The sequence below is a fragment of the Centroberyx affinis genome, unplaced genomic scaffold, assembly GCF_046629955.1.
Source record: "Centroberyx affinis isolate AG114_WGS23_722 - 3 ecotype Tasmania unplaced genomic scaffold, CSIRO-AGI_Caff_v1 ptg000958l_1, whole genome shotgun sequence".
In the NCBI taxonomy this organism is placed as follows: domain Eukaryota; kingdom Metazoa; phylum Chordata; class Actinopteri; order Beryciformes; family Berycidae; genus Centroberyx; species Centroberyx affinis.
Genome location: NW_027279531.1, coordinates 302,674 through 316,178, shown reverse-complemented (window position 1 = coordinate 316,178; position 13,505 = coordinate 302,674). Strand labels below are relative to the sequence as shown.

The window sequence follows — 13,505 nt, the reverse complement described above, 5'->3', positions numbered from 1 at the left end:
ATTTGGCATTGGTGTGCATTTTTAAAAGTGCTGCACCCTAATGTCATTTGAAAATGTGGTCCAAAAATACCAACATTTACATGCACCAGGTATGATTTTTTTTCACAGAACACAATTTTGACACTGAACAACGGGTGGCAGTGTCTTTTCACATTTGCCTCCAGTTCATTTATCCATGAGATGCTACAACTACATGGGTCTTAGTAGGCTTCTAGGTTTGATGGTATGAAATAACCAGATGGTAATTAACCCATATGAGGTTAAAATAGCTGTAATATACCTCTGTAATATCTACTCTCTCAGTACCACTGACACTTGTCTCACTCCAGCTCTCTCCATCTGCTAAAAGGGCAACAGTGGACTTGAGGTTACACAATCAGACAACTGACCAGGAGATCGAAAAATCTGAGTGTAGAGCGTGAATGAGCGAACCTTTTCTCCCCCTGTCGATAAATACCGTTGAGGCGCTCTTGACTAAGTAATTTGACCCCTAATCTTTCCAGTGGAAACAATCAGTGGCCTTCCAATCGGCATTTCACACATGGAATCAAAATAGAAGCGTGTTTTAAAGCGGTGGCTCTCCTTTGAATCGGAAGCGTGGAAAGAAAAAACATTAAGCTAAGCCAAAAAAAAAAAAACGTCTGAGAAATAATAACACAGTAACTTCTTATTTGTGCAGAACCGAGGACTTGAGAGAGTATCTAGGGATGCATATTTCCGTAATACAAACCGATTTATGCGTTTGTTTTCCTTGCACACAATTGATGGATTGTATGTGCTCAGGCTTTTGGACATAAACACGAGAAAGTTTTGTTAACTACTGTGGAAAACGCTCCGCTGAGATCTTATGTCTTGTAAATAATCAATGAAGTCATCTGAATCAGACACCGCCATTTGACACCGGATAAGTTATTATAGTCAGGCACGCTTCCAGAGACTGACTATTCATGCTGGAGAGCCATCAAGATCCTCTGATCAACTATGCTAAAAAGGGAGGAGAGCCAATCCTATATAATGAGCTCTTCGCAAACCACAAACAAGTGCTCATCTCCCTCACAAAAGTTGACATCACTGTGCTTATGAGGCCGGTTTTACTGATCATGTCATTTAGTGCTGCTGGTTAATTTACACTGTGTAACAGCAAAGTAATCTCTTTGCATGGAGCGCTGATAGAAGATGTGCTTATGGGTCTCAATGACTTTGTGTACATACATAAAATAATCTAGTTAGTGGCTGAGTTTGAGAATAATTAAATCAGGCTGCATATACATGAAAAAAAAACAAAAAAACCACAAAGCACCCGCTATGTGATTGCTTTGTTCTTTTGAATGTTGAATAAATTACTATGTGACAATTACACATTTGTAGAGTACCATACACAAAGCACCAGAGTGTCATTTACTTTGCTGAATTAATTTTGAGCTTCTTCAGTTACCTATGCATGTGTAAACAACCCTCCAAAGAGTATTGCAAGACAATACTTTGATTAACTTCCTCCCAGTTGGAAGTGGTTTGATTTTTTTTATAGGATGAGTGCCAGCTGAATGCTTAATGGCATGCAAACGATGTCTGAACATAACGTGAGATGGACGGCTGTGACTGGGGACAATACCCAGGCAGATTTTCAGGGGATTAGAGTGAATATATGAAGTTGGATGCTGCACCGCACACATTAGTAGTCCGCAGAGTTAGTCTGTGTTAGTCATTATCTGTGGAGCAGCTCCAGGCTATGTATTGGTCTAGCATTGGTGATAAGAATTTTGGCTCCTTGGTTTCTAACTTTGGGCTATTGCAGGCCCTCCAAGAATTTGATCTTTTTAGCATGAAGGAGGGTTTCTCACAAAATCTCTTCCCTGTAAATATTGTGAGGATTTGCAAACACTTATCACATACTTTAAGTCTCCTATAAATACTACTACTACTTCTACTACTTCTACTACTTCTACTACTACTGCTTCTACTACTACTGCTTCTACTACTACTACTAATAATAATAATGATAAAATGAAGATCAGAATAATCAAGGGACTATTTTGGACTGTTCTTAGCCATAACAAAATATATACAGTATATCAGAAAAACAATGTGGAGGGAGGGTGAGCTGGTGATTACAGAAACCATCCATCTTAGGTTTGACCCCTGTGCCCTCTGTGTCCACACCTGTCAAAGTGCTTTTCAGCAACACACTCAAAGCCTGCAGACACTGAGCACCTCAGGGTGCTGCTCCTATCTGCCCCTGTGGCCCCACCCGTTTGCTGAAATGCATACGCATGTGTGTGCGCATGGGCCAAAGGGATGTGCAAAGTAACAAATTAGAAATTACATTATAATGAATATGTAATGAATGTGTCATTAACTGGTGTTTAAAATTCTTGGGTTGTTGACAGGTCAGTCTAGCCGTATTCTCATGTGTGCTGAAGACGGGACACTTCTCAAGTTTCGGTCTGATATTGAAATTGACAGATATGCTGTTTGTTTGGATTCCGCTATACTAAACGGCCAGTTAATTTAAATAATAACAGTAATCAGACAAGCAGAGGAGATAATGGGAAATCCCACTTGTGCGTTGAACCCTGAATAGCAGCTTGTCTCCTCAGGCAGACACTTAGGATTCCCTCACGTAAACTCTCATCCAAGCACTGCTGGCTCTAGCGGTCCATTAAAGCCCTGAACAGCAGTCTGGGGGCTAAGGTCAGGACACAGAAGGCCACTCACTTCTGTGTATGTGTGTGTTGCATGCGTCTGTTGTTAAATGTATATAAGCATGATGGGAATGTGCAATTGTGGAACGCTGCTAGTGTGTCATTATATAGCGTATTTCTATTCTGCGAGTGTGTGTATTACGTAGGTGTGTAATGCTAAGGCTAATTGAGTTCAATCGCGATAGCAAAGGCTAATAAATTCAAATACATGTTTGTGCTTGGTAGCAGCGCTACATGGCATCTAGATGTTCTGATGTCAGGTAAGTGACTGTGAGATTTCGATCAAGTCAGTGTCGAACTGCTCATGTCTGAAATGACTGTGATAGTAAGCTGATGTGGCTGTTGCTGACTTGAACTCCAGTTGAATCATGGATAATATTACAAAGATAAACTCTTAGGATTCCTACTGCAGCAGTAGTTATGCTTGAGCTAGACGACATTTTGGATTTTGGATATTGTGTGGATTGTAAACACAGTATCTGATGAGGTAACATGGTATGGAATATGGTAGTGACGTTGTCTTCAATAGATAAGTAAAGGTATAGTGACTGGTCAAAAATAGCTTTGTCTGGTTATATTTGCGAGACTGTAAACCAGCGGTCTCCAACCATGTGCCATGGAGGGCCGATAATCTGCAGGTTTTCATTCCAACCAAACACTACAGCAGCTGCTTCCACTGATTAGCACACCTTCAACCAGAGAGGAGGACTGAACTAATCAGTGAAATCAGCTGCTGTAGTCTTTGTTTATAATGAGAACCTGCAGACTCTCGCCCCCCCACGGCACATGATTGGAGACCACTGCTCTAAACAAATGATATGTAACAGATTTCTAACCCTTTGTTGTCTGAATAAAACATGTTGCTAAAACACTCGAGGTGTTGTCTATGTCCACGACATCCATGACCTGATGTAATAGAAGAAAAAAATCAATTCCATTACTTGCCAAGATGCTCACAGCTGACAAGCATGTAAGTAGCAGTAGTTTTTCACTTGTTAAAAGTACTTTTTTTTTTTTTTTTTACAATAAAATGTCATTATAGACAAAAACACTGTGAATTAAAGAAAGCAGGATATTCTTTTTCAGCAAACAAAGAATTGAGTGCTGGGTACTAAAATAAACCCTTTCATTATAAATCCTTTCATTAGTACGATAACAAAGGACATAAAGGAATTTCTGCTTTAAACGAAAAATATATCTAAGTGCATTTTTGATCAGTCTCACTGTGGAGCCATTAGTTAAAGCAAATTTAAGTTAATTAATGGTTATGCAATTTTACAGATAAGGCATTGGTTGAACTAATATTGTGCAAACTGTCGCAGAAGTACACAGTAATATTTTATGTAAAGCATCACCTCCTCTATTACGGTGTGGATGACATGGGGATGTAACAAATAAGGCCGCATGGAGCATCTGCATATCAAATTGGCAGCATTCAACCACCTCCATATGCTATGTGCATACAGCACAGCGCACATTATATTGCATCTCTATGAGGACACCATCCCAGCTCCGCATATCATCTTAGCCCGAGAATCTTAACATCTGGTATTTTCCATTAACCTCACCTAACGCGGTGGATGAGAACCTCCCCCCCCCCCAACCCCCCCTCCCCCCTCGCCTCGCCTCTCTCTCTCCTTGAGCAAGGCACTTAGCCCCTAATTGCTCCAGTGGAGCAATGAAATGAGGTTCAACAAAGAGAGCAAGTACACATGTCCCTGTTTTCCTCAGCAGCTCTGGTTTGTTCTGTTATGCCCTCGTGTGCTGGCGCGCAGGAATAACACAGCCATCAATCATGCATAGTTGGAATCCGCCGGTTCAGACAAATACACCTAAAACGCACCATCGCCGTAGTGTGATGCTGGTGATCATCCATGTTCAGACAATTGGCGAGTTCATCAGAAGATTTGGATGAGTCAAAGATGCCAACGGGTGGTTTTTACTGCAAAATATTACTCGAAAACACCTGCCAAGTTTTAAGACTACAGGAAGCTCAAGATGTAGAGGATTCAGAGCTGGTGGTGAATCCAGAGGAAATAACTTGTAGTACAGAAATTCACAAAATATGTAGCGAGGGAATTGTTTTTTTCATCTAGAAGCGTGTTACCTTGGACGAGGATGTGCACCGAGGTGGTTCTCGGTCGACTGCTCGTCTGGACGGCGCACACGTACTGCCCTTCGTCTGTCATGTCCACGTTTTCAATCTTGATGGTAAACTCCTCCTGATTAAGGGTCACCAGACTCACTCTGGGATCCACCGACCATTTGTCTTCCCCGGCGTACAGTATACTCGACCGGTTTAGCCAGGCTGTGTGTGTGACGATGTCCCCCTGTGCACACCTGAGAAGGAAACAAAAAAAAACACAGTACTGAAATTAATTATCAAGTACTCATATAGTCTGTTTGATAGACAAGTCTGTGACACATGATTCTATTATTATAGCTTTCAGAAAATGGATGCAGTCACACAAAGAGAAGATTTAAGATGGCATATTCATCAAAGACCAGTGCATATTTGAACATACATCCTTCAAAATGACAAATGGATTAACAATCGATTCGTTAACTGATTGATGCTGGTTGGAAGACCCAAATGGGGAGTATGAACGAGTCGGATAATGAGACTTTAGCTTATGTAAAGCTCAAAATTGTGCAGTGGCACATGCATAAGATTTATTCTGAAACTGTACAATAAAACAACAATACAATGGATATGACGTGGGTCATGTAACCATCTTATTTGGTTAATCTCACCTCAATTATAGGCTTATTCTGAGTAAGCATTCTCTGCATAAAATAAGTGGCATATGCAGATATTAGTTGGCTTGTCGGAGCTCTAATTTATTATGCATACACCTCATATGCACCTCACTATGCTTCTCAATTGGAATTTTTGTGCCAGTTTCTAACATTTGCACATCAGACAATAGCATTTGCATCTGCTTTTTTTTTTTTTTTACTTGACTACCAAATCAGCCTTGTCAGTCTCAGAATTTTGCAAAGGAAAGTAATAATACAGGTAGCTGTACAACATTGGCAGCATAATTGCAGTTTCTCAGTTGTCTTACTAAATGAAGGGAATTTTAATGTATAACAATATTTTGATTTACAACATGTAGCCTAAATGGGAATATTAATAGCATATGAGCGACTGCCAATCATGTATACGGCTTACTTGGAATATTAGCAATTTTGCAATAAGGATAATAGCAAGCACATTGTACATATGCAAATGTAACTCTCTAGCTTAATTTTGCAGCTATCAGGCTTCTTTTGTTGATCCGCCCACGCACTTGTTTCCACCATTCAAACTGACTGAGACAATGAGCCAGAACTCCACTGGTGACTGCTGAGCATTGTTGCAATTACAACAGATTGGTTTCATGAGTCAAAAAACGCTGCTTTGATACAGGAGCTGGGTCTTTGAACTCTGACTCCAAGGACAGCTTCCACGGAGCAACACATCTGCTACAGACCACATCTGCTGTATGTTGATGGTGAAGCTGTGGAGCTGACGGATTTGGATTAGACTGAGAGCAGGTATCGACAGCACTGCTGGAAAAAAAACAAACCTGTGAGGCTGACAATGGAAACTAAAATTCTACTTTCTAGAAATTGTACTTTTGATTTCATTCCTGTTCATTTTCTAGGTTTATTTATCTTCCAATGGCCCAATGTTCCCGTGGATGCACAGAGGAGCCGGGGATTTAAAACATCAACTATTTAGAATGGTGGTGATATAAGAGGAGCTCGACACTTTGCAGCAAGACTCTTGGCTCCATTTGCGCTGTCACAGCTTTTGTTATGGCATCACTCACTTCCACTTCAGTGGCGGCAGTAGGGTCAATGGCGTCCTTGGGGCATTTGTGGTGTTATGATGGGGAAAGAAGACAAAAAACTGGTGTGTGTGTGTGTGTGTGTGTGTCTGTATAATCAATACATGAAAGCAATGGCTTTCAGAGTAATGGACCGCAGCGTATGTGAGATGAGTGATCAATTTATTATGACAAAGTGGATTCAATATAGTTTATATTTATAAAGGCAACAGTAAATTAGTTTCTCTGTGCTGTAAATGTGTTTTACAGTGTATACACACCACAGTGTAGCCTGCTAGACATATTATTATCACGATCCAACATGTTTACTCTAACTCAGGGGTTAGTAATCTATCAATTGCGCATACGCTGTAATTTTCTGTGCAACGAACATAATATCCCTGGCTGAAAACAATAGGTTTGTACGCTGACATGAGGACGATTTGGAGGTTACCTTTGGAGGTTACCAGCAGACTTACAAGGACACATGCTTGCATGTACATGTATGCCCAGCTGAGTGTAAAAGCTGGAAGGCTGGAACTTTCTTGGAGGAGATCCAAGACACAAACCTCTTTGCTGAGTGGCATATCTAGTCCGTCACCCTCGATGTCCTTGTTAGGCCATTACTTTAAGAGACAATTTCCCTATCTGCGGGGACTCATCAGCACATACTATAGGGACAACTATTTTTGGTTCTTGATGAAACAACTTGTCCAATTCTGAGACGCAATATCAAAATACCTGAGATCGGGTGGATTTGGTGACAATAAGTCAGGCCCTGATTAGTCTTAACAACTCTTAAAGTGAAAATCCACCTGAAAACAGAATCCGAATGTAAGTCCTACGATCTTAGTTTGCGAATTTTGAAATCGTTATCAATTTTCAAAGCTGGAACTGTGACACTCACACTTTGTTTTAATATACTTCTGACCACATACATCCAAATGCATCATTGTAGCGCTAAAAGTTGAGTCTTAAGCCTGTCCGTCCCTTCCATTTCATCCAAGGGCATTGCTGCACTTTAAAAGGTATTGATGCACCTTTGACCCCTCCGGTGATGGTCTAACGGCACAAAATCATTTACACAGTTGGACTTAATCTTACAGAAAGACACAAACTCAGAATTTAACTGTAGCTCATGCTGTTTCTGTGCAGCTGGCAGCAGGGTAGTCAGGAGTACTTAACACGAGGCAAAGAGAAATCCAGTTGCTTCCGTGCCTGCTGATGCTGTGCCATGAAGCTCGGTTTTTCTACCACTGTAATGTTTTATCAAGTACCATAGGGCATCCTTGAACGAAACACTTCCTTTTCTGAAGTACTGCAACTACACTTTTTCATGCTCTCATACCTAAGTGCACCCTGTGAATAAGGAATACATCGTGCATGCTTTCCACTGTGATTCATACAGTACGTCCCGTGGTACCTTCAGCTCAAAAAGCCTCCATGAAGTATGTATTTCCTAAAGGAGACGCATTGCCAAGGTGCAAAAAGTATAACGCCGTAAGACGGCAACGCAAGTCTCAGAGAAAACTCTCACGTCAAAACAGAAACACGCCACAAAAGTAAAAAATGCATTTCTTCAGAAGTGCATTGCTCTTTTTTTTTTTGAGAACTCGTTAATCCCCTATTGACCAATCTTCACAGTCGGATCCTTTGTCAGTGCTCCCTGAGAACTTTGTCTTAGGGGTGTCCAATTCATGAGGAAAATCTGTGCCGAGTGTGTGAGTGAGAGTAGTGGCCTTTTGAGCACGGCTAGGATGAAAGAGTACAGACTGAGAGAAAAAAAAAAAACAGTCATAAGAAATTAAATTTCAGTTGCTAGTCTTTCGATAGTCCTTAAATGCATTGAGGAAAAAGACAGTAAAAGCCATCGCGAATGTGCACAGACAGGGAAGAATAACAACCGCGGTGCCTTTTTTGTCAACTCAGCCTGTGTACCATTGACCGGTTGGCAAAAGTCTATATGAGTCTATATGTATGTCAATAACTACTTTTTTGGCATCACTTCATTTTGCTAGACCGCTGTTGACTCTCAACAATGTATTGATATTCAACAGTGTGTCCACTGTTCCACTGACTGTAAACAAGAATTGTTCAAACAGAAACAGTTAGGTATTTTCAGTTGACTATCAACAAATGTTCAACAAACTATCTTTGTCAGGTACACCTGCTCAAATTGCTATCAATAGACTGTTGATAGACTGTAAAGGTTAGGGTTGAGGTTTAAGATTAACTACATAAAAACTTAAAGTTAGGGTTATAGGGCACTAAAGCAATTCACTCATGAAACTATTTCATATGTAGGAATGTGCTTCTCCCTAGCTGATAGTCAATAGATACTTGTTACTTGTCAGTTGAGACAAATGTTGTTGACAGTCAACTGACATGTTGTAAGAAGTCAACGGGGGACTTCTAAAATAAAGTGTTAGCACTTTTTCCTCAGCGGCATACTGACATCACCTGCTGTTCAATCCAAGACACCTGGTATTATAAGCAAGACACCTGCGCTCAAAGGCTAATTGGAATGCTTCTCTATATATTTTCGACATTTCTTAACTAAAAAACAACCCTGGTTTGCTTTAGGTTGTTATTGTTCTAAGAAGTATATGCCTCACCAGCTAAATCCCCCCGGAGAGTGCCAAAAAGAAAATGAACGGATAAATATTTTACATACCATACATTTCCCCCCTTATCACCTCTTGCGCAGATGGCAAACAAAATTGAATCCAAACAAATTGTCAATCCTCTCAAAACCATGAAAGGGGGAAGTGAAGATGTGAGATTGGGGACGTGAAATTTTAACTGTGAACAAACAACTTTCTGCCCTCTCCCCCATCTTCTTCCTGAGTCTAATGTGTGCAGATCATTAAAAATACATGACACTTCTTGCTCCACAATTAGATGTCGCCAGTGGACTTTGTTTACACTGTGGATCAATGGAGTTAATGTTTAATGTTGTGTCATCAGTGGCTACATTAGGAGGAATACGACCGTCATCTCTTTCCACGTTCTGTCCTTTAAAAGATTAATATTACCTTCTAATGACTCAGATGTACTTAAAAAGATGATGTTCCTGAAAGTGCTCCATTCTTGTGTGCTCTTTAAATACTACAACTTAGTTAAACATTGGTTTGTCATATTAGGCATATCTTATAATTGGGCTTGTAGTAAATGATCAGAAGATGTAGCCATGTGTTCAAGAGCCTCATAGTGGAAAATGGGATGCATCAATCCAATATCAAGTATCAGAATTGGAGTCGATTTTGAGGTATCGGTATCAGCCACACATTGTTCGATCAATTTCCAATCCGGTCCATATATGCAAATTTGCGTACAAAAGAATTTGCTGTAAACAAGCATCGTCCACCGGCAGTAAGCAGCAGTGCGGCAGAGTGTATGAAAGCAGCTGGGCAGCAGTCGTGTCTGCAGTCTGGAATTACAAAAGTAGTCAAATAGCTAATTGTTCTGTTTGTAATGCAAGTGTTTGGATGGGTGGCACCAGCAGAGCTAATTACAATACTACTGCTTTAATCGGGCACTTGAAAAAACATCTTTTGAAAGAGTACTGAACTAATTCTCACACACAAGAAGTCTGCACTGAAGTAGCAAACCTTAGAGGATGCGCTGAAAAAAGTGGATAAATCACCCGGCAGGGAAAAAGGTAAATCGGAGACCAAAAATTGGATCGGGACATCCTTAGTGGAAAAGTTTACTTGGTTTCATTTTGTTATGCTATGCTTCATGACTAACTGATGGCTATCAGATGTCAACATCTGTCTCCTTATACCCATAAAACCTTGCTTAGTGTGAACACGCACTTATTCGCATAAAGATTTGAATGCCACCATACAGATGGCATTATAACTAAGTCGCTACATCCTGTGTCTTTTCTTCCTCATCTTTATTTTGGTCTTCCATCACTGAGACAACTAAACCCATAATGGATAAGGCTTCGGGTTATATTCCAAAATGAGACATCCACCATTTGACGAAAAGTGACACCTAATTTTACAGAAAGATCGACTGCATAACGTTAAATCAAATGATGGTACTTTCCAAAGGATCCGAGCTAGCTTGACACTAGAAAGGCCACTGTAATGTACTAAATCAAGGGAGAAGATCGATGAACCCCCGATTGACGATGAGCCTTTTCACCCCCGCGACGCACACAAAAGCCTGTCTGGGGGAACAGTTGTTGACAGCCACGCAAAAATGAATTCTTCACTCTCCACATGAAACAAAAGGTCCCGCTTTTTAAAATAAATAACATCAGAGCTGTGTTTGCACATTTCTCATACATTCTATTAAAAGGCAAGGAAATAAAGCACTACACGCAAGCAAGAGTAATAGCCTAATTAGTGCTGAAATGGTACGTTTTCAACTGGGAATAAAACACAGTTTCGAGGCACAGTTTTGTGCAGTTTCTGTGTTAGAAGTCTTCCTCTCTCAGTTTTCTCAGCACTTAGAGCAGCTATGGTGGTGTGTGTTGGTCTTGGCATGGTGTCTCTGCTGAGCTTGGAGTACAGAGAGCTTCCCTTACAGTGTCCCATCTAGATGCTTTTTCAGGGGGGGGTGGTATGCCCTCTGGTGTCATCGCGGGTAGGTGTTACCATGGGGTCCTGACCATGTACCTGCAATACCTGCCCGAAACCTGTGTTAACAAGTCTGTGAGCTGCGAGTAGGGGGCATTTATTTTGAAGTTCAGCCAGTCTTTGGTGACATTTGTTTACACTGGGGAAAGATTGTAGCACAGAGAAACAGTTTTTCCCATACCTTATCATTTTTACATCGGCATGAATACATTGCGGGGAGACAGACAAGACCCACACGCATTAAGTGAAAGTCAAAGTAACTCTATAAGCATTCGTATTTTGTAATTAGCCTTTGTTTTCTTCACCAGCCGCTTGATGCTGGCTGATTTGCGCTTGTACATGGCTCTGACCTTTCAGAGGAGCTGGCAACGTCTGCCGTTTCTCCAGCAACTTTACTGTGACATAAACTAACTAGCTTGTTGATGTAATTGCTGCGCTCCATGGTGTGATTTTTAACAGCGATATCTGAGTTGTTTGTTTCCAAATTGTTTTATACAGAAAAAGGAAAGACGATTGTCACGGCTACAATATAATTACGAAATATTATATATATTGTATTTTGGGTTTTCTTACATTTTCTTACTCCTTTTCCATATTTTTCAGGCCGCCCCTCCAAGGCAGTGGTAGGAGATCATATAGTTTACATGCACCATCTTACCCAGCTGCCAAAAGAAGTCATACCGGCTGCTCTTATTCATGCACAGTTTGTATAAAACATGACCATTGATGATCGCCATGTCCAGAATGTCGTGCAACACCGGCATTGGCCAGCGGCAGGTAGCAGCTCTCATTATGTACTTCAGAGTCATCAGATCCATGATGGTGTGCGTTACTCCTGGTTCCATCACTGTGGTGCTGAATCACGGAGAAGACCACCGTTTGTGGGTTGCAATTCTTTTCTCTGCTTCATCATTCCAGTACAATACAAATCTCCACTCGTATTCACTGGAAGGGTAATAGCTTTGGAATGACGGCCCAGTGGATGCTCATCAGCAGTTTCGATTGCAAAGGGGTAAGTACATCAGGCCGTTCGCACGATAGTGCAACTACAAAAATCAATGAAACAAATATATACAAACAAAAAAAACTTGCATGCATGATTTAATTATTAAAGGGGCAGTAAGTAAGATTTTTACTGCCTCGTAGCACAAAATGATCAAAATATTTGTGGAGGGGTTGTTGGGTTAGTGATCAATACCAGTGACTCAACGGTTACTTGGCCAAGTGCTGAGATGTCTGGCCTTCAGAACTCACTTCCTGGCCTGTACTCTGTTTAACTCTCTGTGGTGTGACACTCCCAAACAGCATGGTGCTGTAATTTTCTCGTTTACTACTCTCTGTTGTGAAAATGTGATTTTATTGTTTGTGTCCATTACATTTTATCGTTTGTGTCCATTAAAGGCTACTGTAGCTCAAGGTGACGGGAGGAGTGTGTGTGTGTGTGTGTGTGTGTGGGGGGGGGCAGCACCAGAGACTTGTGTAGGAGGAGGAAAGTCGATGTTGTAATTCCTACTGGTCGCTGATAGAGGTCATAGATTACTTAATACCACTTTAATACTTGGGGACACAAAGCCAAGGTTATTGTTTGCAACATAAGCCAATGTAACTTTGGTGTTGTCTTAAGAACGTCAGAGGCACAATGCTCCTGAGTCTGTCCTGAGTCGGCTTTTTGGCATCACTTTTACAGACTTGTTCTCCCAAAATTATAATTTTGGGAATTAACTCTTCATGAATTTCATCATTTAAGATGTACTGATAAGATGTGAAGCTAAATACACCAAATAATCATCTTTACATAATTGTGACAGCAGCCTGAAAGGACTTTAGTGTCTATTTGATGTAAGAGTAAGCTCAGATATACAAAATGATGCATCTTGCACAGAAATCACAATCAATGAGGAATATATGGCGTGTTGAGTGTTGCTATGCTGTGCAACAAAGCAAAGGTTTGCAAGATTTTCCACACTATTTCAGTGTAGTTCTCTAGAAGCCGTATATTTAGAACAGCAGAAGTTGAAAGTGACATTGACAGCAATTACTCCACTATGAATATTTGAATCATGTAAAAGGCAGAATTTTTTAATTGAAGGTTCCATTGAAAAATCTGAATTCAATGGAATGATTCAGTGATTCAATTCAAGTTAAAAGAGTATCACTAATGTGTATTTAAGTGTATTGTAGCAATTTCCATGGAGACTGAAATTCAAATGGAAACAAATTAAAAACTAAACAAAAAATTAATATCATACAGAAGTTGACCCCACCCACACCTACATTACTTTAGTTCCAATGTGAATCTTGCAATTTGAGGGCCTTCAACCAAAGTTAATATGACTTTTTGTTGTTACTATTACCACAGACATTCAAGTTTGTCAAATCGATTCACTATTTCTCTT

At 40.5% G+C, this 13,505-nt stretch overlaps 1 protein-coding gene across 1 annotated transcript in view; it reads right to left on the bottom strand.

The window, feature by feature from the left end:
* Positions 1-13,505, bottom strand: part of LOC139646207 (opioid-binding protein/cell adhesion molecule-like) — a gene marked incomplete at its 3' end in the record, with an annotated part of 94,924 nt that overhangs the window by 27,456 nt on the left and 53,963 nt on the right. The window contains exon 2 of the mRNA XM_071522149.1: positions 4,810-5,042. Coding sequence (XP_071378250.1) covers positions 4,810-5,042 — 233 coding nt within the window. The remainder of the gene's footprint in view (positions 1-4,809; positions 5,043-13,505) is intronic.